Below are 27,111 nucleotides of genomic sequence, written 5' to 3' on the forward strand. Positions count from 1 at the left end.
AGTTTAAAACATGAGTGCCTTAATGAGCACAATCACAGTACACATGCTAATAAGACCAGTTATCACATCATACACATTTAAACAGCAACTATTAAGTTGTGAAAATTATTTAATAATGCATCTGTCGTCTTTAGTGACATAGCATCAATGAATCAGCACAAAAATGCTAATGATGGTGGTATTGACTGTCATGAAGATCAATGAGATACTGTAGATGAAAGCAACCTCTTTAAAGATTTTTGATGAAAACATCCGGTTGCTCCGAGTGGCTGTGTGCAGCCATTAAAAATAAAGGGATGAGTCCCATGGCGATGCATTACATAACAGTGTAAGACAAATAATTAATTCCCATAAAACACAATATATTTCCATGTGGGGATTCATAAAGCTTCCTTTCATCGGCTCCAACTTAGCCCATTTAACCCCTCACATGATCAGGTTTTCACACAGACACACCATCAAACATGAGTTTCAGTGAAGCGATAGCATAACATTTCACAAGAATGATTCACAATCAAAATGATTTATTCTTAATCTTATTGAAACAGTACAAATGGCAGTTGTAAAAACTGATAGCATAATCCAATTACCATTTTTGCTTGTACAAAATATATCATATGAAACTTATTTAAAAAATATACAATTTTTTTTTTGGTTCTCTGGTTTCAAGGGTAGTATGTGGATGAGATGTTTACATGACATGTACCTCTAGTCTGTTCTCTGAGAATCATCCAGCACAGGCACCAACTCATCTGTAACACCGTCCGCTCTGCAGCCTTATTCGCCCTTTGCAGTGTGTAAACCAACAGCTGGTGTAAGTGATTTTTTTTTTTTAATCAGTACAATCAATTAGTTCCTAAAAGTCAATGAATAAGACAAATGTAGAAATGTATTATATGTTTAAAAATATATATATATAAAATACTTCATGTTTATGATCATATAAATGATCTTGTTTTCTGTTTTGCTTCCAGAAGCAGATCTTAAGCTTGATAAAAAAAAAAAAAATGTGCTTGTAATGCACATATTTGGAAGGTTTGATCATTGCTCAGTGAATTTTGCTCTATTTCAGTGAGGACGGAGCAGCCAGAGCATTACGTCATTTCAGAGCAATAACTCTGCACTGAGGACCTCTGCTGGTGAAAACACACACTCACTGCAAAGTCTTGTGGAACATGTGGGTGACGCATTACATACAGCATCACTGCCGCACAACATGGCTTCATCTTATCAGGCCTGCAGCCTCTACTGAAGCTAGAGGGAGCCAGCTGCACAGTGTCACACGTGACACACAGTTACATTCTGATCTGGGCAACATTTTCTCATAGTAAGTGTAGAATATTTGACTAAAATAAAAATTGCCTAATGTAAAAAAAACCAAAAACATAAAATATAAAAGTGCCTATATCTCCTTCAATAATTACACTTGCAATGTGAATAAAAGCAAAAGATGTCTCTGATTGAAGGAACACTGATGATGGACATTCAGGCCTGCATAAAGGCAGACAAGACCAGCTTGTGCTGACAGTCTAGAAGCAGCAAATTATCAGACACAAAAAAAATGATATGCGAATATATCATATGTGACAATGTAGACATAATTAAAATATAAAAATTTGAGTTTTTGCAACTTAATACAGACACACAACACTGTGACCCCTTTTCAGTATCATGTACGTGTGATACAGCCTGACATAGAAAAGAAAAACATTTAAATCTTAGTGTAAGATAAATGAGCACTTGGTCCAATCATAACTCAGTCCTTATGATCATAATAGGAAAGGATGGAAGAAGAAAGAAAAGAAGCAGAGGTCAACCTGAACCTTAAACCTGAGCTTGAATGACCGATAACCTACACTTGATACAAGACTGATGAACAAATTGGCATCTGTGACAGTGAAGCAGCGTCAGTGTGTACCGTAATTTAGGAGTGCAGCAGACATTGAGTGTCTGATCATTTAGAAGCTTCCCTGATCAAGTCTTTAATCAAAAATCCAAATCATAAGGATATTTAATGAGAGGGGAGAAAGTTGGAAAATGTCAGAGCAAAACTGATGCAAAGTTAAGGAATGTTTCAAACACTTGTGGTACATGAACAAATATAAAACGTACTAAATAGCTTATTGTGAAAACGTGTTGATCAGTTTTATGTAGTGTTATACATGATCACATTAAAGAGTGTGAATCTGAGCGCGAGTTGTTCTTGAAGGCTACAAATACCTGAAGCGTAAACAAAAGTTCATTTGTTCACCTGACGATCATCCGTCTCAGCTCAACGCAAGGCTGTGTTACCTGTTCCCCGCCAACAAACTGAACGCTGCGCATTTCCTTTATGACTTGGCGCAGCGTTCACCAAAGAAATGTCACTGTGATCTGCTGGGATCAGCTACACCATGAAGTGCATGTGTCCTTCTGCGCCCGTTACCATGACGTCCATCCAGATACGCATGGCCTCAGGCGACGGAGCCACCATGTAGTAGACCCGATCGTGGGTCTTTACGCTGAAGGTCAGCGAGGGGTTGGGGCTCTTGGGTGCCAAAGTGAAAGAATATAGAAGGGAGATGGGGAAGGTGAAAGATGGAGGGAGAATAGAGAAGGATGTCAACAATTTAAAAATAAAAATGGCATCAGTGGATGATGAAACACACCAACATGAACATAGAGTCACTTACTTTATGTGCGTTCTTCAAATGGTCGTAGTACACCTCCTCTATGGCTTGGAAGTAAATGACTCCTTTCATCTTGGTTTCATGTTTGTCTGCAGCCGAGAATACAAGCAGAACAGTTTATGCGTCGACAAATCTGTAATCAAAGCTTCTTCTGCAGCAGCTAAAGCGTCCTGCAAATCCTTCAAAGTGACATCACTGTTTCTGAATCGTATCTCACATTTTCCACACACAACTGAAAGGAGGCGTCACCGACCTGCGTAATAGGTGAGCGTCCTGCGATTCTGGTCGAACACAAACCAGCGTTTCTTCCAGGTCTTGATCTTGCCGCCCATTTTGACCAGGAACCCCCGACAGGTTTTATCAGTGATGGCCAGATGGAAGCAGGCGTCTGGGTTGTGTCCCGCTGCCTCAATGTGGCCGTGGAGATCAAAGTCATCTTTCCTTACAGGGAGGTAGCGAGTCAGCCGGGACTGTGGAAAAAAACGGTTTATAATAGATGTAAACATTGTACTACTCTGTTTGAAGAATTTACATGAAAAAAAAGACAACTAATGAAAACCAGATTTGGTATGTTCATGTTTACCTGTGATCTCTGTTTCTCCCTGAGCTTCACCTCTCTCTCCACTAGTCTCTGTCTCCTGCTCGTCTCCTCCTGCAGTCGTTTCTCCAGGTCCTCTCTTCGTCTCCGCTCCTCCTCCAGGGCCTGCCTGCGCATCTCCATTTCACGCTCCTACACATGCCACATAAGAGCTAATAAAATCCACTGTTAAACACTTGTATCTTTAGAAAAAGTGGCTTTCAATATGGTTGACACTTTACCCGATGCTCCAGGAGCCTGTGCTTCTCCAGCTGGGCCTCGCGCAGTAAACGCTCCATCTCCTCCATCTTGATCATATTCGACATGCTGGCACTGAGGGAAAAGGGCAAACTTTAGTTTCCTAGAGGAAAACGATTTCCAGAGTCAAAAATCTTTCATGCTTTTGTTTTAATTTGCAGGAAATAAACGTCATGCGGTTGGGCTTTCTGGAAAACCACCTTTCTGGATAAGACCCCCCCCCCCCTTAACACAACAAAGTGCAAGTTTTGTCATCGACATGAATTCTTTTACAAGGCGGTCAGTGAATTTGCAAAAACTTGTATGTAAATGTTTTAGAGAACTATAAATCATATGAACATGCTTTATGTCTCCTCTGACACAAACACAGACCGTCACTGTCTCTTTAAAGCTCCTGTGAGGACCTTTAAGTTTGTGTTGATATTTTGTCACGCCCCTCCCTGTGGACAAAGCGGTATCTTTTAACTCTTTGCTGAGCTTGTCCTGTACATGCCTTAGTCATTTTTTCACAAAATAATCTCACATTGCTTTATTTTAACAGACAAGCATAGCATTAAATGTGACTCTTTGCTGTGGGAAATATCCACAAAGGCTGTTTCTGCAGTGTGCCGGCCCGCCCTCTGTCTGACACCGTCTCAGCGGCTGTGTTTGAAGGCATTACAGACTTACTATATAGAAATGATCAACCTGCTCCCTGATGGTCACATAGAGGCAGCGATATTCATTTCTGTCTGTTTCATAAACAGATAAAAACTCCTCACAGGAGCTTTAAACACCACCTCCTCTGATCTCCAGAATATCTCCTAAAAAAGATATCCCCGGTCTTTGTGCTCCAACTTCTTTTCTAAACATACAACTCCCCACATGCATCTGCTCTATCCAGACTTTTAGAAGTAATGTTTCATCTGCATGCATGGTGTTTCCTCTCTGACCTGGAGATGTTGTCTGGGGAGCAGGCGGAGAAGCTGGTCTCCAGGCTGTCAGAGCTGTCCACACTGACCGTATCAGAGGTCTGGCTGTTGTCGGGGTACGAGAAGGAGTCCAGGAACACGTTGGGCTCAGAGACCATCCCTCTGCAAAAATCACTCCTTCTCTGTCTGTCTTCATTCATGTGTGCATGGCTGTTGCCTGCTAGCAGAGGAGAATATCACAGTGACGAGTTGGATGACAACAAGAAAGCATCTTTTTTTTTTTTTTCGTTTTGGCTCAGTAGGATAGTGTCTTGTGATCAGAATTTAATTAAATCTGTTTCATTAAACGTGGAAAAACATTTTTTTTAAGTCTCCTGTATTACTCTGGGAACTGCAATAACACTTTCTGGTAGCGCTTTTAAGCCTCAATCTTCAGGAGAAACTCTATAAATATGTAAAAAGCTGCATGGATGTCATTAAATGTCTTCTATTGAGATGCAGTAGAAGTCAATATCATGCTTTTCTTGATAAAATCACAACAAGATTTGATCTTCAAACATGATCTTAAATACCTCATTTAACATATCTAATGAATTACACATAGCTAACATACAGAAGTACTGCCATTACCAAAGGAAACACTTAATATATGTTACTTGTTTGTAAGTGATTTGCCTTGAAATCACAAATCTCAATCTAGTACAACATGGGTTTCCTCCAATCAAACATTTAGTGTTTGATGTCAGTCTTGGACGAAATGTGTCTCTGTTCTCTGCCACTGATGACTTCATCCCTTCATCATTTTCTGACCTTATACCAGACTAAAGCCTGAGGTGTAAAGACGCTCACACGCAGTATTCTAGAGGTCTGATGCAGACAAGGTGCGACAGTCCGCCACTCTGACTCACTCTTGGGCCTGTGGCGGACGTTCAGGTCCCGCGGGGAGAAGCTGAAGCCCGGTGGGATGACGCTGCCACAGCTGGAGCTCTGGGACAGAGGCAGATGGGCCTGAGGAGCACACCCAAGAGCACACATCATGTTCATGGTCAGAATCTACAAACCTTCACACAATCACAAAAAAAAAAAAAAAGGCTCTCATAGTTAAAGCACTTAGTCAGCCGGGGCGAGCCAGACTGAAATGGAGAATTCCTGTCTGGGTGGATCATTCTCTTGGGACAGAAAGTTCCCGATAGAAGTAATGAGGGCAGTGAAATCCCCTCTACTGCTGTCCAGAAATAAGAGAGCGCAACATGATTCTGCAACCATTACCAGCTTGGTAATGATTTCTTCATATTTTATAACTTTTTAAGCTCTGAAACCTGGGTTGACCTTGCTGTGAGGCCTACTCTGTAACATTAGAGAAAAACGAACAGGTTTTTAGAGATGTACGAGTCTCATGAGATATTAAGAAGCACCATTTTAACCCAGTTGGATCTTTTTGTATGCAATCTTTGATGCCTGCTCCGATTAAAATGTAATGACCTTAGGTGGAAGCGTGCGTCCGAGGGATCTGCCGTAAGAGTTGAGGATCTGCTGGCTCCTCTTATGAGACAGGCCGTCACTTGGGTGGGAGGAGTTATCTTTGCCGCCGCTGCTTCTTCTTCTTTCTTTCAGAGCGTGTAAGTGCTGTGGAGGCAGAGAAATCAGGGGAATCACACAGGATAACAAAAGGACTTCTCACTCAGTCATTGTTAACTGTGGGAGATGCTTTTTTTTTGACATGGGAGCACTCTGCTGGTAACAAATCTAAAATGTGATTATAGCTGTAACTGATACCTACCTCTGCAATGGCTGCAGGGTTGTTGGTGAAGTTCTGCCCCTCAGACAACTCTGCATACTTTCCCTCCAAAGATGCCAGTTTGTCTCTCTCCTGCAGGCATCAGGACAGGATCTTGAAGTTAATATAATTAAACATTTAAAACCTGAGCGTGCAGCGAGAGAGAGAGAGAGAGAGAGAGAGAGAGCTCTCGTACCTTCTGAAGCATGATGAGCAAATTGTTTTTCTCTCTCTGGAAATGTTCTCTTTCTTGCTGAGCCTGTAAAGTGATCTGTGTCGACTGTTTCTTCAGCGCCATGAGTCTTTCCTGAGAGGATAAAAAAAAACAGCCCAATTACACTACACACACGCCTCAAACCCAATATGAAGAAGAGATGGCGTCATAGTGTTTTATAATGCAAAAGTGTTTCATTGTGAAGCGGCAGCAGAGTGAACAAAAGCTAAATTCTCTTACTGACATATTATACTTTTGTTCAACTAAATCAACCTCATTCAAATGTATTTCCCCCTTTTAACTACATCTATGCAAACAGTTGTTCATGCTTACCATTGCTGGTATTGTTGTTTCTTGTGATTAGTTCATGCTTTGTGCTGCAAATAGCACAGTTTTGCAGCTTTATTTTCATGCACAACCTGTAGTAAGATTAATGACAACAAACCAAGATGGAGTAACTGGAAAAATCTAAAAAAAAAATAATAATAATCCAAAAAAACACAAAAAGAAGGGTCTACTACGTATATGTTTTATATTTAAGAATTTGATTTACAGTGATTACGTTCACTAATTAAATTAACAAACTGTGAGAAGTCCATGCTGACACTAATGATCTACTTTTTCTAAACTTATAAAACACCACACTTAAAAAAAAAAGATCTGAGATTTGATTGACCTGATGATCTGTGTTCTGTTATAATGCTCCATTACTTATACAGTAATGTACTTTTTGGCTGAAAATAAGACATTTTTATGTGATGCTGTGCCAGCACTTACAGCAGTGTTTAACATGCACGACATGCTGCACGCACACACACACACACACACACACACACACACACACACACACACACACACACACACACACGCACGCACACACACCTCGCTCTCCGTACCTTGCGTGTCACAGTGAGACGCTGACACTCGGCGATCTCTCGCAGCACCTCTTGGCTCTGGTTCTCTTTTTCCTCACCCTGATTGATTTCTCTCTCCAGCTTCTGGAACTCCAAATCCTCCAGACTTTTTGTCTGCTCCTCCTGAGAAACAGCACAGACGCACAATAATCAGCTTGGAAGAAGACAACAGGATGCACTGGCAGAGAAGATATTCTCTGATTGATATAATATGATATAATTTGAGCTCAAAGAACAAAGGTCAAACTTTAAAATAAGAAGCAGTGTCTGGAAGGAGTTTTATTTGCACATTATTTGATGCTAAGTTCATGCATTTGGCAGGCCGTCTGCCGCAGAAAGATTTAAGATGAATGTTGTAGTTATGTAATGTGTGTTAAATATCATGTCCTTCCAAGTGATTTCAGGTTTCAGGTGATTTTACTTTTCCACTTAATTGGAGTCAGATGAGCTAACACTTCTTCTTCTTCCTGCATGTGTTACCTATTTAGGCCTCTTTCCATATGTGGCTCTACAGGGAAGAAACACAAGTGGTAACTGTAAGACGGGAAGTAAAGGAAGAAATCCAGGATCACAAAGAACAACGTCAGGCAGTATAATAACAGCGTGAAAAGAAAAAAATTGGCAAGAAAAGAAAAAAAAAAACAGACTGTACAGGTGGAAAATGAGAGGGGAACTGAGAGTGTTTCGAATTTCATTAACACTACTTCACACTGCTCTTTAGGGGTTTCATGACAGGAAAACTGCTGCAAAAAGATCAGCTGACAGTTCTTTTGTTGAAATGTCTGAAGGCCAAAACAAGAAAAAGATAAATTAAATATCTCAAATAAAAACAAACAGATAATGTTTATTGTATTTAAATGTCATATTTTTGCTTATTGTCATTAGAACTACATTTTTTATTTGACTTCCTTTTCCCTTAGGAGGCTCCATGATATCATTAACTCTTTTTGGGATGGACTTAAAATGTTTTGCAGCTCACTTTTTCAGATTGTTTTTGTATGTTTTGTAGGTATTTTCTCTCTCGATTTTAAAGGAAATGCAACTCAACCCATTTCTCGATGCAGGATTTCCCCCCTGACTCACCTCCGACTACTCTTTCCCAATTTTTCCAATGAGAGGAAAAACAAATAAAGTGGTGAGGTTATCTTCATTGCTTCAAACCTTTTCTCGGCTTAAACATTTCAGGTCATTTTTTTTAAAATTTTTTTTTACCTGTGACTTCTCAGTGTGGCTCTTCTTCTCACTGCTATGAATCTTTTCCTTCAGTTGGTCCAGAAGCTCCTTTTCTCTCTGCAGCTGGGTCATCTCTGACTCCTGCTCCCCCTCCAGCAGCGCCATCTCCACCTCCATCTGCAGGAAACATAAAAGCACCTACTTAGAAAAGGTTTGTAAATGTTAAAACGAAACATAAATAAATAGATTCACCAAAGGAATACGTATAATCACAGCTGGAAACAGTAAGAAAGTTACTTAAAGTTACAGTGCCTAAAAAGGATCAAAATGCACAAAGTGTGAACATCAAACATCTCACTCTGAATAACTAGAGTTATTAGAATATCTGGCTGTGCACTGGCATCAGTTGTGTTTGCTTCCTGTTGCACTGCGCTGTGCTGAGCGGTTGTGTACCTCTCTGACAGACTCCTCCATCTGGTTGTCCAGGTCTTTGATCTTCTGCTCCAGCTCCTCGATGTTGTTCAGGACTTGGATCCTCTCCTCCTCTATTTGCGTTACTTCCTGCTTCAGCTGCACGCTCTCTAACGCCTGCAGTGACATCAGGAATGCATAGAAATGTCTTGGCTTTTACAGGACACGTCACATGAACGCAAATTACCAGAGGGAATCTATGAATTCATGAAGGCCTTCTTTTCATGATCCCGATTACGATCAGAGAGTTTATATAATATGAGGAACAGATTTTTTTTTTTTCCATGCATTTGATTGTGTTAAAAGTCATTTCCCAGCAAGCGGAATCAGTTTTTTTTTTTTCTTAATTCGACAAGCAGCTGCTGTTTCAAGTCATCCAAAGCTGGATCACCGACAGCAGGATTCTTTTCTGCTTCATGTAATGGAAACATCTATCTGTTAGCTCGAGTGCAATTCACGCCAAAGTCCTCCCACGTCTTTCATCTTCTACCAAAGTCCCACAAACGTCCATTCATACTCATTCACACGTGGGCGCAGTTAAAGGATCCTTTTTTTTTTTATATAAGGTATTCTTCCTTTTAGGAGTCAGGAGGATTGATTTTGTGGCCAGCAGCTCCAGGATTTATAGTTTCCTCGGCTGCACACACTGCTGTGAGGAATGCAGGAGAGGGTAGACGCAGTATTAGGAGTCTGTAAACTGCTTCTTTTTTTTTTTTTTTTTACACGTCGCAGAAATGATGGTCTCAATTTAAAACCTTTTTTTTTTTTTTTTTTTTAACAAACTCTAGGTGTCAGTCACTTGTGTCTGCCACATCTTAAACATCATGGTTAATTACTTGTGATGATGTGTTAACTACATTTTCCCCTTTCACAAGGTCTTCCATCCATTCAGCCGCTGTATTAGGTTCAAAACATCTGGAAAAACGCATGCCTCTGAAAAAACATATACACCAGCATTCTTCCACTCACACAGAACCAGTACACACTGCACACACACACATCTGCACACTAATTCTCAGTGGGATAAAGTCATTTCCTGCCCCCCCCCCCCCCCCCCAACCCAATCTTTAAAGTCTCTGAAAGGCTGAGAGCTGAAACAAAACTAGGACTTCTTCATTAAAACCAGACACACCGAGAGGTCGCTCTAGAGTGGAAACGAGGTTTTAACAGAGACAGTGGGACTGAAGGGGGAGACAGTGGAGGAGGTGGCATGCCTTTGAGATTAAATCACAGCATTTTATACATGCGATCTGTTTATATTCTTAAAATTCACAAGATCCTCCGTTTGTTAGTTCTTTCTTTCAACTTTGACACATTGAATAAGTTGAAGAGAATAAAGATGAACCAGAGCTGTGAGGACGTCTTTCACCACTCTGAGCCTCATGTTTATGTGGCCGTTCAGACACGTAAACAGGAAATGTACAAACTGCAAACTGCAGGCACGTACTGTACTCCTGACTAAAAGCCCAATGATTTGGAGATCTATGTCCGTTGTTTATATGTGTTGAGTGACGCAGTGGGAGACAAACACTGTATCCAACCACTGATGTGTTGTCATCATATGACTCAGCGTCTTTGGAAGCCACAGATGTTTTGCACTTTTCATCCAGACAAATACAGTTCAAACCAAATCTATGGCTACATTTATCGTTGTTTAGATCATGATTATGCTATACGGACCACATTAACCTCTTCAATCTCGCTCGTTGTTTCTTACAAGACAAATAAAGTAACATAAAGTCTGCACCAATGAAAAAACGGTACACATTCAAAATGACAAGAAATTAATTTTAAAAACATGTTACCAATAGCTCACACTCGTGGACTCATTTGGTTTGACTGGAATTCATTATCAACAGTAAAGGTTTTTATTAATGAGGATCTACGAGATAGAGAAAATCCAAAATGCAAATGATCTTCGAAATGGAAAGTATTTAACCTGATATCACATCAGGTAAACAAACAAAGATCAAGAATGTTTCAGCGGTCTGATAAACTGCATTCCACAGGAGGGGTGTGTCCCATTAGTGTTCACAACGCTCACTCCTCTCTTCACAAACATTTACACTCCAACTGTAGCAGGACCTGGTAGAGAGAGGCTGAAGCGAGGGTCCAAGAGACTTTTCTTTCTCATATATCCAATAATTACAACAATAATAATTCAGTGACCACCACCATATAAGATACAGCATAAGCTGTGAAAATACATTTTCTATCTATTTTATTTACCGTTAGGTATTTCTGGTTTCTATCTAATTTTACTATCTTGCATAATCTGCATGCTGGGTCGAGCTACTAACCAATGATAGTGGCCTACGATGAAAAAAGATGCTCAACTGATTTATTTAACTGAGTCAGAAATGCAGAATGAGTTGCAGGTTTTTCCTGTTTTTGTCATTTGTCCTGTTGTAAAAGACTTTGAGGATCATTGTAAATCATGATTTTGGGCTTTATAATTAAATGTCACATGTTGTCATTTTAATACAACGACCAGTTTCTAACCAAATTATTTAAGTGAATGGGTTTGGGACTTCTTTAGTTGAGATAAAAGAAAAGGATTTAATCAAATTCCTGATTCCTATAAAGATATTCAATTTCATCCTCCCGACCTGATGCGTTCTGTTAGAAAACATGGATGTGGCGTGACTTACTTTGGCTCTGTGTTGGGTGGCGGGTGACGGGGCACTGCTGTTCAGACTGACAACAGGTGAGTGGGACCTGGCCTCTCTGTAGCCGCTCTGCTGGCGCTGGCTGACCTGCTGCTCCTCAGACAGGTGGAAGTCTCTGCCGGCTTTGGCCCCAAAGCCGCTCTCCGGAGCCGTGCTGCTGGGAGAGTCAGAAAACACTGACTCATCGTCCGACACCTGCAGCTTCTCCAACTCTTTATTGATCTTCTGCAGGTCGGAAACAGCTGAGACTGCTGGCTCTCTCTCGACATGGCCCAGATCACTGCACAGGTTTAAGATGGTCTCCAGCCGCTGGCACTCCTGTAGACATTTGATACATACTTCATTATTTTAACTGTCAGGTTTTCAAAGAAGGTCTGAAAGTGTTTAAGTAGTTTTAAACTGAATGAATAAGATTCAAAAAGAAGCTCACCAATCTCTGCACTTTCTGCTCCCTGAGCCGTTCATCCCTCTGATGCTGATGATAATCTCTCAGCTCTTCTTTGCCATTCAAGGAGCTGATGCTGCCCACCCTCTGTCCTGCACTGAGCCCACCTTTCCCAAAAGACAACCGTCTCTCTCCAAAACTCAGATCCAAACCCGTCCCGTCCACGTCCACGCCCAGAGAGCTCAGAGAGGCCAGGCTGGCTCTTCTGGAAGTGCTTGGCATGCTGGCTGGTACTGTCACATCTGGCGGCTGCTCCAGGGAGGAGAGACTACGCCGCTGCCCTGCTGATCCCACTCCTCTGTGGGAACCCACTGACTGACGTGACGGTAACGACAAGGCAGGAGGGTCCGCTGCATTGTGAAGCCGTGGCAGGGAGCGGCTGTGAAGGCCAAGGCTGTTGAGGGAGCCAGTGGAGTATTTCCTCTGACGGGCGTCTCCTCCCGATCTGCCCTGAGAGTAGGGTCTGCGGCCCATTCTGGGGCTGGACGGCACGCTGGCTGCTCCACTTTTCACCCTCGGAGATCGAGGTAAAGTTGGCCCGTAGGAGGAGAGTAGAGAGCCTCCATCTGTGAGCAGACTGTCTTGGGACTGGTGGCGAGAGTGAGAGTGAGAGTGGCGATGCAAGCCGTTGGAGCTCAGTTGGCGTTCGCCCTGGCGAGGTGATGGAGGCACACTGCTGCTGGACATGTAGGAGAAAGTTCTCGGGGCAGATGGGGGTCTTTCTGTGTTGCTGAGGATCGAAAGAGGCCGGCTGGACTGGGATCCCCCGGACGGAGGCACGCTCAGGTACTTTCGGCTGCACTCGGCTGCTCTTAAACTGGCTTCCAGAGCGCTCTTTCTGCGCTGCAGCGTCTCCATCAGCTCCTGGAGCTCTGCCTTGGAGCGGGAGCCCCTCAGCACCGTCCCACCCACAGAGCCGCCGCTGCTGTGCTCCATCTTCCCACAGTCTGATGAAAACAGAAGAAAGTTGGTAGAGCATGAAATCGTGTGTCTTTTGGACTGTGTAAAAGTGTCAGATTCAAGGTAACTGCTTTAATAAGCACCAGATCAGCGAAGAGAAGACGCACTAGTAAGGACGTGCTGAGTAAGGGGGAGGGGGGGGGGACCAGTAAAGAATGTACGCTCATACAGTTCTGAGCCCAAGACAAACACTGGCTCAATCAGTGGTTAAGCTTCTTCTAAAAATGGAAAAATGCTGGTGGACCAAGACACACCAGAATGCATCACAGTCTGGACTGCAAGAAAACCCCTGAGGTCACCATCCTCCTCAGCAAGTCTAAGTAAGCAGTGTGAGAAGGTGGCCTGAGTTATGGACGAACACACAGTTTATGTGATGGATGATCAGTTATAAGATATATAATATTATTATTGCTGTTGTCTTTTCAAGGTGTGTGATCAATAGAGATGTTAATGTCTTAAACCGGCTATCTCTCTCTCATATAAAAATAGAAGATGATTGGAAGAGGCTGAAAGACTATAGGGAGGAGTTTGGCGTGAACAGCAGTAGAGCTTTCAGAAAAAAGGGGCGTTGGTGGTGCAGTGGTTAGAGCGCGTTCCCCATGTATGGAGGCTATGGTCCTCCAAGTGGGCGGCCCGGGTTTGAATCCAACCTGTGGCTCCTTTCCCGCTTCTTATTTCCTACTCTCTCTCTACCTGATTTCTGACTCTATCAACTGTCCTATCTCTCAATTAAAGGCACCAAAATAAATCTTAAATCATTAAATAAGCCCGCTTCAAGGAGCACACAGGTTTGAATGATGCTCTTGTTTCTTGTCACCCAGCTGACTCTGTTCTTTGACCATAGCTGGAAGACTTATACCTTTAGTTTACTGTTAGATTTCTCCCAAAATAACCCGTATTAAGTCATCAAATCAAAGGCCTCCAAATATTACCATAAAACTAAAAGAGTATCCTGAGAGATGTCTTACCTGAGCTGTAGCCCAGTGTGGCAACAGCACTCCTCTGAGGCAGCATGCTGTTCATCACACAGACCTTCTTTCTCTGATTCAGCCTGAGAATGCTGAGCCCGGTCTACTTTGTTCCCTGAGAAAAAAAAAAAAATCATCTTGTAAACATTTCAAGAAAAAAAAAAACCCATCTTCTTTTCTTCAATATTTTTCACGTCTCATATGAGAGTGTTTCATGCTCATCTTGTAAGTACAAAGCAGTTCAACTTTCCTTTCTCACATCCTGCATTAATATTCCAGTAACATGATGCAGTCCCATTTTTAGTTTGGAAACAAACGATTTAAAGACGTTCACAGGAAGCTGAATCCATGCTTTGTGGGCACCCTAAAAACCCCCACAACAATACCTCAATTCAAGCAGATATTTCAAATGTGCATTTTTAACCCGAAAGAAAGAAAAAAAGAAAAATCACTAAAAAGCTAAGTGGGAAAACAGATCCAGAGGAAAGTATTTCTGTCTGGCTCAGTCTGTGTTGCCAATAAAAGCTGAGTCCTAAAAAGTAGCACTTGATCTTTTCGCCCCTAAGCTCATGACCAACTCTCAAAAGTATTCCCTCAGAGACCCAGACTCAATGTGACACATGCTAAAGTTAGAGGTTCAGACTGGGTGAATCTGGACGAGGCTCACTTGGGGATCCAAAGTTTCCTTGCAGGCCATGCTTTAAGTCTCTCCATCAAAACCTGATTACATTTTTAAACACCTTAAATCTTTACATGTAACCGCTTTATTGTTCAACTGCGTCTTTATTTTACTTGTATGTGCCATCATAGTAGATAACCTGTTTTTGTAGTGTCTGTGTGGAAAAGAACATGGTGGCAAGATCAAAAAAAAAGTATGACTCAGCTTCTTCATGTGCTCAAAGATAGCTCTGATTACGCCGCAGTTGCAGGATAAACATCATCAACTTTGCCAACTTGATTGCACAGAATTTCCCAGAATATTAGCTGCTGCTTTCACAAATGGGCTCACCCCAGACGTCTTGCAGAATATTCACTGGGAAGCTGCCAGGGAAAAGTCTGGATAAAGCCAGTTTGCAGTCACAGATGCAGCTGCAGGACAGTGCAGATGTGTGAAGGGGCTTACGTCTGTCTCTATACAGTATCCCTCCTTTATCGTACACTGTTGGCCAGTCATTTCCTAGTCGGTTGAACACAAATTTAAATTCAGACTGAATGACTATCTAAAGGGAAGAAAAGACGTAGAAAATAGACCAACTCTAGCACAATGTATTTAAATTGTATGCAGTTAAACTAGCTTGGAGAGCAGGCCCATTATCCTCATCTACAGCCAGATTATGGCTACAGCCCCTGCTAGTGGTGGGTCGCTGCGTTTGACAGTCATTGAGGGCCAACATATATATTAAAAAAATCTGAATTACTTGTTTAACCGACAAGTAATTATTTAAAAAAACTAGCCAGGGGCATGACGTCTCACCATTTAGTCAAATAAACGGGATTAACCCCAGAAAAATAGTCTTACTCTCTTTGCTGTCATTTATGATTATAGAAAAGATATAGATACACCAAACAGCTCAATAAATACAAGTTCATGTCCTCGTAAAAATCAGATATGATGACACATTGAGTGAGAGTATGATCGGTTCCATTGAGGGATTTTAAAAGTCAGACAGTGCTGTTTCCTGAATCCAGACAGAACACACACCAATACACACACACACACACACACACACACACACACACACACAGATGCCTGATCCAAGATTTTCTCGTCCTCCTGTCTGGATAGACAGAGGGGAGAGAGAGAGGGCCTACAGGAAGTAGGGTATCCTTTTACACTGTCACACAATCAATCAGCATGAGTTCATTCTCCTGACCGCCTGAAAAAAAGGGGGGGAGAAACCCAGAGCCTCATGTTAGGAGAGAGAGAGAGAGAGAGAGAGAGAGAGAGAGAGAGAGAGCGAGAGAGAGAGAGAGAGAGAGAGAGTTTTTACTGCCTCAGCCAGGCTACAGGCCAGCAGGAGAGAGCAGATCATAAACACAGAAAGATGTAAACAGCTGGAAGAGCGTCCACGGATTAGATGTTGTGTAGATAAATAGTTTGAATGATGCTCAAACTGCTGTCACCCAGACCTTTCTAGACTAAAACAATAAAAACACAGGTTTGAATCAAGTCTTTAAGGGCAGCAACTCGTGATGATTTTAATTCATCTACCTATTTGTTTTACGAAACCATTAGGTCTTTAAAAATTCAACACAGTAACCACAACGTGCTGAAACTTTCCATAAAACCAAACAACAGTTTATAATGACACAAAAACTAGCAAATACATACATAAGTAATGTTTTCCCATGATTACCTAAATGATTAGTTCATCCATATTGCTCTGACAAGAAGCCCCCTTTTTAGCCCCTTTACACCAAAAAAGCCAAGTAAAGAGAAATAAGGCTAGGACTTCAATTTTGGTACAATGTACTTTCTCATTTTAACCTTTTCTTTTGCACTTCTATGGATCTGAGAAGGTAAGTACCACATTCTTATAAGAGGTTATACTTTAAGTTTGTGTGTGACCTGTATTAAAAAGGTGCTCCAGGTAAATAAAAACAAAGAAAACTCAAAACTAATGCACTTGACTTTTGCATTTTTTTCTCTGCATCAGCCTGGTTTACTGATATTTGTGAATCAAACAAAATTGAAGTATTTTTATTCATAGTGTTGTTTTTAATTAATGCATTTAGCAGCTCTAAACAGGACAATACTACAAGGAGTGTAGCTTGTGCGAAAAAAATAATGTGCTAATTTAATTACAATTTAAACGTAGGCTGAGGCATCGCAGAGCATCACTTTAAAGTACCAATTTAAGATTTCAGCATCAGACATGAACTAAACGACTTCTGCGTAAAGAGTAGAGTGACTTACGTTTGTTTCCTCTCTCATTCACATAGTGGCTCCTGAGCTTTTTGCGCTTTCTCTCGTTGCTGGAGCTACAGTCCTCTCTCTCTTTCTCCCTGCGCTGAAGAGTAAAGTCTTCCCATGACAAAGGATTAGACAGGAGACCCCTCTCCCCTTGTCTCCCCTCCCATCTCAACTTTCTGCTATGGAGAAAGAGAGGGGGGGGGGGGGGGAGTGTTTACTTTCCAACCTCAGGCGCGGTTGGTGCCCCTTTCTGGTGAGACAGAGAAATGCGTTTCTACCTAACAGTCTATGGTTTCTACAGACGAGCAAAACGTTATCAGCCTATTTGCCATGATCGTACGGAAGCCTAAAGCGGAAATACAGACATACATTTTAATCTCTCCATTTTCCGTGACAATGAGGTATTTCTTGTTTATTTTCTCGAGATCTTAACTGATGTCTTTGCCTCGTTGTCTCGGGATTAAAATAAACTGATTCACCAATTGTAAGGTAGTTAATTTATCTCATCAGGCTATAACAAAGTAAAAATAAAACAATAGGCTGGTCACTGTGATGTCCCAGACCCAGACATGCCATGCTATGATGTCATTGCAAATAAGGTAAGTTGAGCCTATTTCGATGTTTTTGAGGCTTTGAAATACGAGATCCATAAATTGATCTCTTGAGAAAACAACTGGGAATTACTCACAGGAAATAGAGTAAATAAAATGTACGGATGCATGAAGTGCTTCCGTAGTGATAGTGGTTAAAGGAATCCCATTTAACTCCTGATTTATTTTTCTGTAATAAGGCTACCGACCTCAGACCTCACAATAATCAATAAGCTGAGGTATCAAGTTAACATCACATCATATCAGCATGGAGACACTAGAGTTACTGCAAAGCTGTACTGCTCATACTACAACCTCTAACCTTCATGGACTACTGTCTACATTTTGCATTCTCTCTTCAATGTTTTCATTTTCTGTTTTGGTCAATTTCTTCACAAACACGCCAAACTCCCACAGTCGAGTCTTCCCGCAATCCCACAATGTGTGTGTTTTTATGGGGGAAAAGTAAGAGAAGACATTGCTGCTGAAAGTTGTAAAAAAGAAAAGAAAAAAAAAAAAGAGTCTTAGATTGTTGTTTCAGCAGTATGTGGAGGAGGGAAGGAGGCCCCATCGCTGTGTTTGAAACACAGCCAACCTCTCTCCCCCACTGAACAGCAGGCAAAGACTGAAAAAAAAAACCCTTTTACTGTAAGAAAGAGACATTACAAATCCTGCACATCCAATCCTGTGATTCTTTGATCTGATGGATTTGCAATTACAAAAAAAGACGTTGGTTTCAAATAGGTAAAGTTATCAATAGTTCAAGAGAGAGGAATGAATGAAAAGTTAACTTTGGAAAAATCCCCTAAAAATCTTGAGCGATCACGCCAGAAAAACTCCAATTACATCATTGGGAGGGGGAGAGTGCAGCCTGGATCAGATGATTACTTCCAGACACGGAGCTGGGGTCTTTGTCATTAAAACACACACACACACACACACACACACACACGCACACACCTCTCGTGGGAACTCAAAATGACGCATGTAAATGTCAGGAGGTTCTCATTTGAAAACTGGGACACAATTTGTTGCCAGCATAAAAATGTAATTGTCATTGAGCGCTGGAATGTTTCCGCACTTCCCGCTCGAAGAAAGAATGAGAAAAAGGTAAGATTTGAAACGGACGTTTGCTGCCAAGTGCTGTGAGTGTGTGTGTGTGTGTGCACATTTTTAAACACTACAGACTGAAACCATGTGTGGAGTGATTTCTAGAGAGCTTGAAGTGAAGACCATGGAAAAACACGGTGGGGGTGGGGGGGGGAGAGGATGGAGAGAAAAAGTTGGTGTCAGATTGTGGGAGTGGGTGTAAAATCAACCCTGGTAATTGTCGGGAGGTCTGACTCACAGCGTGAGAAGTCTCAAATGTCTCACCCAATCACAAGAGGCCAAAGTCATCAGACAGTTTTGGGTGTTTGATGTGGAGCAGTTATGTTTGTTTTCTTCCAGCTGTAGTTTTGCAAAGTCAACTCATCTTTCACCTTAGGAGACAGACAGACATGTTTCTCATCTGCCCCTTGTGTTCCTGCGATACTTTGACTCAGCAGCTAAAAGTTAAATCCCAATCTCAACCCTTTTACAAACATGAACTGTTACAATAAGCAAACGTGTATTTACTGACCACTAACAACAGCAAAAAAAAGCCAGTCCTAGAGGGTCTGGTCTGAAGGGTCACCCTGCAGTTTATTTCCTTAATTAGGCCTTGATGTGGACACTTCCCACATCACAGCTGTAAGCAGAGTTTATCTAGAAGATTAGTCTGTGATTACAGAGCTGTGGTGTAATGCAGGCCGTTGTTAAGACATCTTAGTGTAGTCTCACGTCTCGGCGTTTTGTAGCCAGTTTGTCCAAAATCTAAATAAAACAATTGTTCACACAGTTTTAAGGAGTCAGATTGAAGATGGTACAGAAAATGTTGTGATGTGTTTTTTTTTATTCTAAAAGGTAGGCAAACAAGAAAACAAGTTAATAATATAGTTTTTACAGTTTACAATAAAGAAGATGATCTTAACATCTATCCATCAAATTGATCAGGATGGATCTCTTTGTTGGAGTTAGTTCATAGGTTTGGGGGTATTATCCTCCACTGTGCGTTGCATGTCCAGCAGCTTGAAAAGCATGAAGTTCATGGTGTATGATTCCCAGGCTCAGTGTTTTCAAATCCCCCCCCTCTCTGGACTGCAGTGCTGCAGTGCTCCATCATTTCCTTCCTCAGGTGGTCCTGCTGATTTGTCTTCTTGTTCTATTTCAGTACCTGGTGCTAAATCCACAGGGCAGTCCTCTGCTATGTTTGGCGTATTGCCTGCCAGTTCACTCTGCGCCTCACACTGCAGTTGTAGTCTGGTACATTCAGCTCCATGTTGTCCGATTATATAGGAAGCTGTTGTCTGCATGTCTTTGTAAGGCCCACCTTCAACGAGACCTGTTCCATTGTGTGTGTGTGAGGCAGCTCTGGTCTCCATCCCTGTACGAGGAACAGAAAATGAAAGTCATGCAAAAGTAAAAAGATTGCTTACGATATGGGGCTCTACTCCCGACAATTATTAAATCCGACAATACTAACGATATCATTACTATACTTTTGTTGTGCTGAAAAATGTTGCATCTTCATTCCAATCAGGTCATCTTTTTTTTAAATTTTGATTGTTTTTATTAGCAGGACATACAAATAGGCTACTGATAGTGGTTTAATAAAAGTCTGTTGAAGTTGCAGCCTCAGTTCAGGATTGCTTGTACAAACATCACCACCACATGGCCATGTATTTAAAGCACTTGAATTGTTCCCCTTGCACCACAGTGTTACACCTAAGAGTAAAAGTTCAAATCCTGCACCAAATCCATGTCTAACTACACTCATTTAGCCTCTCATATAAATTCTTGTTAGCATGTTTTTTTTTTTCAAACACTCTGTGGTTAAACATCTGCAAAACAAGCTTTGTTGATGAAATGTTGTGCAAACCTGGAAGTCATCTTGTCAACAGATGCTGCTACAACAGCAAGATCAATTTAAATGTCCTGATTCTGCAATCATATCCACCAGAGACGGTAGAAGAAAAATAGGTTGAATTGACAGACAGTCACTACCTGACAATTCCGGTACAAGTCATTTTTAATATCGTTTCAAATGTTTTTAGTTCAGTTATAGCACCGGTAATGATTTGCAGAATCATGGTGCACAGAAATGTTTAATGTATATCTATCTATCTATCTATCTATGGACAGTAAATGTCACGTACCTCTTTGTCTCACACATTGAGGGAGCGCTACAATGATGGTGAACAAGACAAACGCTACAGAGGCTGCAGTGCTCCACCATGACCTCTGCACACTCGACTCATCCAAACCTGCAGAGCAAAACATGACACATTATCTTCAAATGTACTATTTCTGTTGTCCTCCCTCGATGTATACCATTCTTACCACAAACAGCGTGATCTAATACTCACTAATTGATGAAACAGTGATGTTTACTCTGGTTTGAACAACGTGTTTGCTCTGCAGCCCCGAGAAGGAACATACATACGTCCCAGAGTGTTCCTCGATGTCTGGCTTGTGAAGAAGTAGAGATCCGTCTCCCAGAGGAAGCAGGTCCTGGTCTGGGGTACCTTTGCCCTCCCACAGGTTGAAGGTGTGTCTGGTTTTTGTGTCATACCTCAGGATGACAGTGGGCTCACTGGACGGGGTGAAGGTCCAGGTGAGGGAGAAATTCTGGAGACTTGGGGGGGCGATGCAAGGGATGGACAGTGCATGACCCTCTTCATGTGTTATATCATCTTAAAAAAAAAAAATTCATTGACATAAATCATGCTCTCTTTGAAAACTTTAACCTGATCAAATTATTATTATCATTGCCAAACCACACCTGCATTTTTCCGAGAGGCAGTCCACACCTGGGTCTTGTCAGCGGATATGAAAGAGCAGAAGTAGGTCATGTTGGAGAGATTACCCACAATCCTCAGCGTGCTCACCACAGTAAAAAGACCCTTGTGGTCTGAGGTTTTAATGGTAGAATTTTCCAGAGCTTCCCGGGCAGAGGGGGGGTCTGTGGCCCAGGTCACCTGAGGAACGGGGTAGATGTTGTGAGAGGAGCAGGTGACCGCCTCGTCAGTCATCTCCATGACAACTGAATGGATGAGAGCTGGAGGAAAAGCGTTGAAAGACAACAGCGTGAGAGTTTAATTGGAACGTGATTTAAACTAAGGCACTAATAAAGAAAAGTAAAAAACAATCATCAGTCTGTTTTCTATCATGTGTAATGCACCCCAATGAGTCAGGTGGAGCTATAGACTGTATAAAACATGGAGGTAGCCTCAGTGACATCCCCCAATGGTTTTTTGAAGACATGTTTTGAAGCCCACAGATGGCAGTCACTATACTGGAAATCCACCAAACTTTTGATTGGTCAATAAACGAGCAAAGATGTGGAGCTGAGGCAGGCCTTAAAAACAGCAACAATACGCACAGCTGTCAAATCAGCCACACCTCTAATCATCAAACTGTTGCATAATTGTAGCCATAAAGTAAGTAAGAAAGTTCAATCCGCACACAACTTTTTACCAACAAAGAAATAAGTTATTGAGACCACACCCAATGTTTGTACCGAGCTATAATCATAATTATTTCTGATGTAAAAAAGGGCTTTTTGATTTGAGCTTGGAATACAATGGCTTCTGTTTCAGCTTCAAGTGGACATTTGAGGAACTGCAGTTTTTTTTTTTATGGGAAAGGAGGACGTTGTCACGAAGTTGAAGCACAATTTGTGCATTTTTCTCTAATTCATACATTATGAGAGTTCAATAACTTTAGTCTGTGGTGTTTAGATCTCTGCAGCAGTGGTCTTCAGCAGAGCAGTTCTCACAAACACATCTCCTGCTTCACTTTAATGTCCTTGTTTAATACCATAAGGCGAAAAAACAGTAACTTCATATTTAGTCAAAATTGCGCTTGTATCTGTATGTGAATCTCTGTCATATGTTTCATTTTATATTATTTCCCACACAAGCATGATCTTTCCATATTTTTCTTCAAAAAGAAACAAAAATCCTTTCTGCCTTTAAAAACGCACCTTTTTGAAATACAAACCAGGAGCAACGCAGACATTGTCCACACTGAATCAGCTTCTTTTTAAATACATTTTACATGCTGACAGATTTGACTTACCCTTCACCTCCAGGTTGACAAAGATCTCCTGGTTGCCTTTCCGTGTGCTCGTGTAGCACTTGTACCTGCCCTTGTCTTGAACTTTGAGCCTCCGGAGGAGCAGGGAGGCATTTCCATGCGGGATTTGGGAATTAAACAGGCACGTCCTTCCACTGAAGTGTTTGTTCTGAAGTCCATACTGGTCCTTGTTGTAGTAATAGCTGTGAACAGGGATTTGCTGCTTGTACCAGTGGATGACCACAGTCCCGGTGGGTCTGAAGCTGCAGGGCAGGATGCAGTCGTCAGGGATGATACAGGTGACGTTGGCATCTGGTAATAAGACTTTAAGGCGGGAAAGCTACAGTCAGACTCAAGAGGTTGGTGTTATTGTTTGTAGTTGATGAGCATAGTCCATTTGAAAGATATATTTCAAGACACTCGAATTAATGTTGCAGATTTTTCTATGAAAGTTTATTCTCCACATGAGAATTACTTTAAAAGAGAGCATCAATGTCCTTATCTTTGCTTCAAATTTCACATCATGCTGTTTTTAAAAAAAAATGATAATGATAGACATGATATGATACACATATGCAAATTAAAATACAACTAAAGTGCTATGAAATTACCTTGGCCAAAGCAACGTAAAACATTTTTTAAAATCAGTTTAAAAAAAAGATTATTTAAATCACAGAATGCAATGTGGTGTGCAAATAATAATTTAAAGGCGCAAATGAGCATATCACTGCAGTGAACAGTTCCAATCATTAACATCTGGGCTGTTTGGTGCCCTCCTTTTTTTTTATCAGTCACATTTCACCCCTGATGTGTGCTCACTTATTTTTCCCCAGATGTTTGCAGCTGTCACAGCAGAGCAGCACCAAGGACTCAGTGCAGCTGTGGTGACTGCTCCTGAAGTGATATTGAAAACTAAATGTGGTCTGTAACACTTTTAACTATGTTGAAGGGCACCAGTGACAACACATTACACAAACTACAGAGCTGAGTCATTATTGCTGCTCTTCAATTGGAGGAGACACAGAGCTCTGACTTTTATAGTTAAACTCGATCCATGCAGAACTCCTCTATATCTGACCTTTACAGACTGTTACTGGAGAAGGCTGTTGGACACATCATTTTCTTCTTCACCCAAAAACAGGCCTGCCTGCTTTAACAATGACGAGATCAGCACCTAATTTAAGACGTTTGCTCTTACAGTAATATTACATTGGTCTTACTGATTGTATTTTCACTATTTTAGTTTTTTGAGTTGTATCTGTCATTGTTAATTCAAGCCCCTTAGCTTCTAAATTTCATGCATTTTCCTACTTTTCTTTGCACTTGCTTGAAAGTATCTATGTATAGCTGCTCTTTTAACGTCTCTACCTCTGCAACATTGAAGATCAAGGTTCTCACACAATGTGTTTTCTGAGGATTTTAATAAATAAATGTGATCGTGTCTAATGTCTGCAAAGTTATACATCATTATTTGGGTTAAACTGTTTTTTTAAGAGGGACAAAGCCTGACTCTATCATCTAATCGGACAGATTTGTAGTCTTTGCCAGAACTCTAAAATAGTCTCCTTGCATTAGAAGAATAAACTGGCTATAAACTCAATCTTATATTTAAATACTTTGAATTTTGCAAACTTATAAGTAGTTGATCAATACTTATAGAAAAAGAAACCTTAGTTATATGTTTCTCTTTTCTATTAACTTTTCCTCTAAATACACCCTCTGTGATTTTAAAGAGTTGAAACCATACTACCTTTTGAGTTTGTCAATGAAGAATTCTCCAAGAATATAAGCAGCATAATCATTAGTCCATGTGTCTCTGCCATGTCCGTCAGCCTGCGCTGAGGTGTTAATCCTGTGAGAGTATTCGGTGTGTGTGAGGGCACTGAAGTGTTTCTGTGCGACTCCACTTTACATCCTTCCTAACACTAATGAAACACTGGATAATTAACCAGGCAGGTAAAAGTTTAACCAGCAGCCCTGTGAAAGCTTCACTTCACGCCGAACACCTTCACTGAAATACTTTCAAAAACACATGTAACACCTCACGATCTTTGTATATCCACAGAATCAGAACGTGAGATATCAGCCTGAATCAAAGATGTTGAGTGATTTTGGTTAAAAAGTAGAAGCTCCTCTAAATGATTATGATCCAAAAATAGACTACAGAAATGTGCTCAGCAGAAAAAGAAGAGGGAACTCAGTAGATGTAAGGGTTACATCACACAAGACACAAGAGTACTTTTAGCTAACAAGGAATTCACAAAAGACTTTCTAAGGATGTAGCTTTCATTCATTCTGCAAAGTAAGTTTTTTTTAAATTGGTAGTACACGTTTTTCCATACTGAGTAACTTCTTAAAAACTGTGCAAAAACATTTCTTTGTCGACATGCAGCTCAGCTCAACAATTAATCTAACGTGTAAAATCAATGCAAATAAAACACGTGACATGATCAACTCCTGCTCTAAAGAAAAATGACATTTTTCCACTGATGGATTAACACATTTAAATGGTGGAAAATGTCAGCTGGATCACTTACAACCAAAACAACACTGGGTTGTTTGGTGGGCTGTAAAAAATAATGCTGGGTTGTTGTTGCTTGGTCAAAGGGGATGTAAAGGGTCCACCAAAACAACTGGCTAACTTTGACCCAGCTGCTGGTCCGTTAATTTTCCCTCATCCAGTTGATCAATCTGTATCCTTCTCTCACACAGACAACAGCTGTTTAAAGCTTTATTTATTATCATAAAACAGTTTTGTGCATGGGTTGCACATTTCTTTTAGCCGTTGTTGCAGGGAGTAATTCCTGGAGTACAAAATGAAACTAAAGTAATTCCAGCAATGCAAATGAACCTTCAGTATTCTCACTGGGTCTTATTTGAACGTGCTATTTAGTATGATACAGACAGCTTTCACTGTGTGAAAAAGGGGAATCTAACTGTGTGAAAAGTGATAATAAACTCCTCACCTCCATGTATATGATGACGGTTTTAATTATAGGATGTATAGAAGGGCAACACTAGGTGATACAGAGAGTTGGTCTTGGGTGAGGCTGAGTGAGAAATCAGTTCATACATTTTGAAACAATAAGGGGTTAAAAAAAAACAACTAAACTCCATCCAAAGTTTGGGAGCGGAATCTATAAACTCAGATTATAAGGTAACTGTAACCAAAAATCTGAATGCTTAGTAGCCTTGATTAGAACAGGAAGGATTCACCAGGATTGTGTATACATGACGTTTTCCTGTTAGTTCAACAGTATAAGGATTTCCATTAAGTAAAAAAATGTCATTAATGCAAAATAAAATACTTGGTCATTTATAATCTTATCAGTAATTTAGTAATGTATCTATGATAATGCTCGCAGTGGGATATTAGAGTAAAGGTAATCTGCATCAAATAGTCTGTTGTGTTTATAAAAGTGCAGCTCATTGTTTACATTTTGTTTTAACAGAGGATGACCTCTAGAGGGCACAGATGAGATGTTACATCCATCCACATGTGAAAGGCCGCCTGCTGTCCAGCAGCTGTGGGGTCACATGTACAAGAGAAGCGAGCTCCACGTGCGTGATTCTTTAAGATGGCACTGCTCATGTCTGCCCTCAATCAACTTTAATCCCAGATTAAAGAGACCATGCCACTAAAGTAGAGCCATGCTGTCCATGTTTTGATTTCATCATTGATTCTGAATAAGTTCCTCTTTTTTAGCTGCAGCTTTTCTTTTCTTACCTCATTTAATATGTTGTCAATATTTAGCATGCTTCGTTCTATAAGCCTTTTGTATTTTATTCTTATTTACTGTTGATACTGGAAAAATTAAAGATTTCCATTTCTCATAAACATAATTTTTCTTATTATTACGGCTATATAGGATGCATTATTGTAGGGCTATTGTGCAATCAATCACATTATCATGCATTAAATCATAGCATGTTGAATGTGAAATAGTACACAGTATGCAGATCTGCAGTATACTGTATGTGCACTCTATTGCTGATTAAATCTTACTGCAGTGAAATGCATGAATTTATCAGTATGTGCACCGAAATACAAATAAAATATAAATTCTAAGATGTATTGCTTTTTCTTATTGTTTCTTGTGTGAAGGAAATACTACAAATATAAGGAAAGCTCTGTTAGGATTTGAAAGTGAAATCAAAATAATCCCATAAATAACCAAAACCACTTAAAAAAATCGTAATAACGCTTACAAAGATGTGGTCATCTTCAAACATACAGTAGGTCACTTAAAGTAACCAGTGGCCTCAGTGTTTATCTGCCTTCCATTTATCTAAGGGTTACAATTTAATAAGTCATCACTTGCAAATGTTAAAAGACCAACACTCTTGCATAAGTGGCCTGTTTTTTGATTCCATCACCTGAAAAGTTTGGCTGGGGAAACAGGACAAATTGCATTCTTTTGTCTCTTGTCAATAGCTGAGAAGC

The 27,111-nt window shown here is 40.8% G+C and overlaps 2 protein-coding genes across 3 annotated transcripts; both read right to left on the reverse strand.

Moving 5' to 3' along the window:
• Nucleotides 1-507: 507 nt before the first annotated feature.
• phldb2a (pleckstrin homology-like domain, family B, member 2a) lies at nt 508-17,076 on the reverse strand. Of its 2 annotated transcripts, none has more exons than XM_061054806.1 (17): nt 16,924-17,076; nt 14,007-14,121; nt 12,064-13,025; nt 11,616-11,951; nt 8,947-9,081; nt 8,533-8,670; nt 7,303-7,443; nt 6,389-6,499; nt 6,196-6,285; nt 5,898-6,041; nt 5,324-5,423; nt 4,437-4,632; nt 3,489-3,579; nt 3,253-3,399; nt 2,923-3,139; nt 2,673-2,758; nt 508-2,527 (listed from the first exon to the last, which is right to left on the reverse strand). In XM_061054806.1, the coding sequence occupies exons 2-17, from the start codon at nt 14,059-14,061 to the stop codon at nt 2,387-2,389; spliced, it is 3,090 nt and encodes a 1,029-aa protein (XP_060910789.1). In that variant the 5' UTR covers nt 14,062-14,121; nt 16,924-17,076; the 3' UTR covers nt 508-2,386. The 2 variants fall into 2 exon arrangements, with proteins under 2 accessions (XP_060910789.1, XP_060910788.1); XM_061054805.1 differs by having other exon boundaries at nt 4,437-4,635.
• A 2,390-nt stretch (nt 17,077-19,466) lies between these two features.
• Nucleotides 19,467-24,528, reverse strand: hhla2a.1 (HERV-H LTR-associating 2a, tandem duplicate 1). Its single transcript, XM_061056299.1, has 6 exons — nt 24,418-24,528; nt 22,671-22,979; nt 21,373-21,648; nt 20,957-21,283; nt 20,747-20,854; nt 19,467-19,974 (listed from the first exon to the last, which is right to left on the reverse strand). Exons 1-6 carry the CDS (start codon nt 24,488-24,490, stop codon nt 19,667-19,669), a joined length of 1,401 nt encoding a protein of 466 aa, XP_060912282.1. The 5' UTR covers nt 24,491-24,528; the 3' UTR covers nt 19,467-19,666.
• Nucleotides 24,529-27,111: the final 2,583 nt, after the last annotated feature.

This window comes from Labrus mixtus, chromosome 14 (assembly GCF_963584025.1).
Source record: "Labrus mixtus chromosome 14, fLabMix1.1, whole genome shotgun sequence".
Lineage (NCBI taxonomy): Eukaryota > Metazoa > Chordata > Actinopteri > Labriformes > Labridae > Labrus > Labrus mixtus.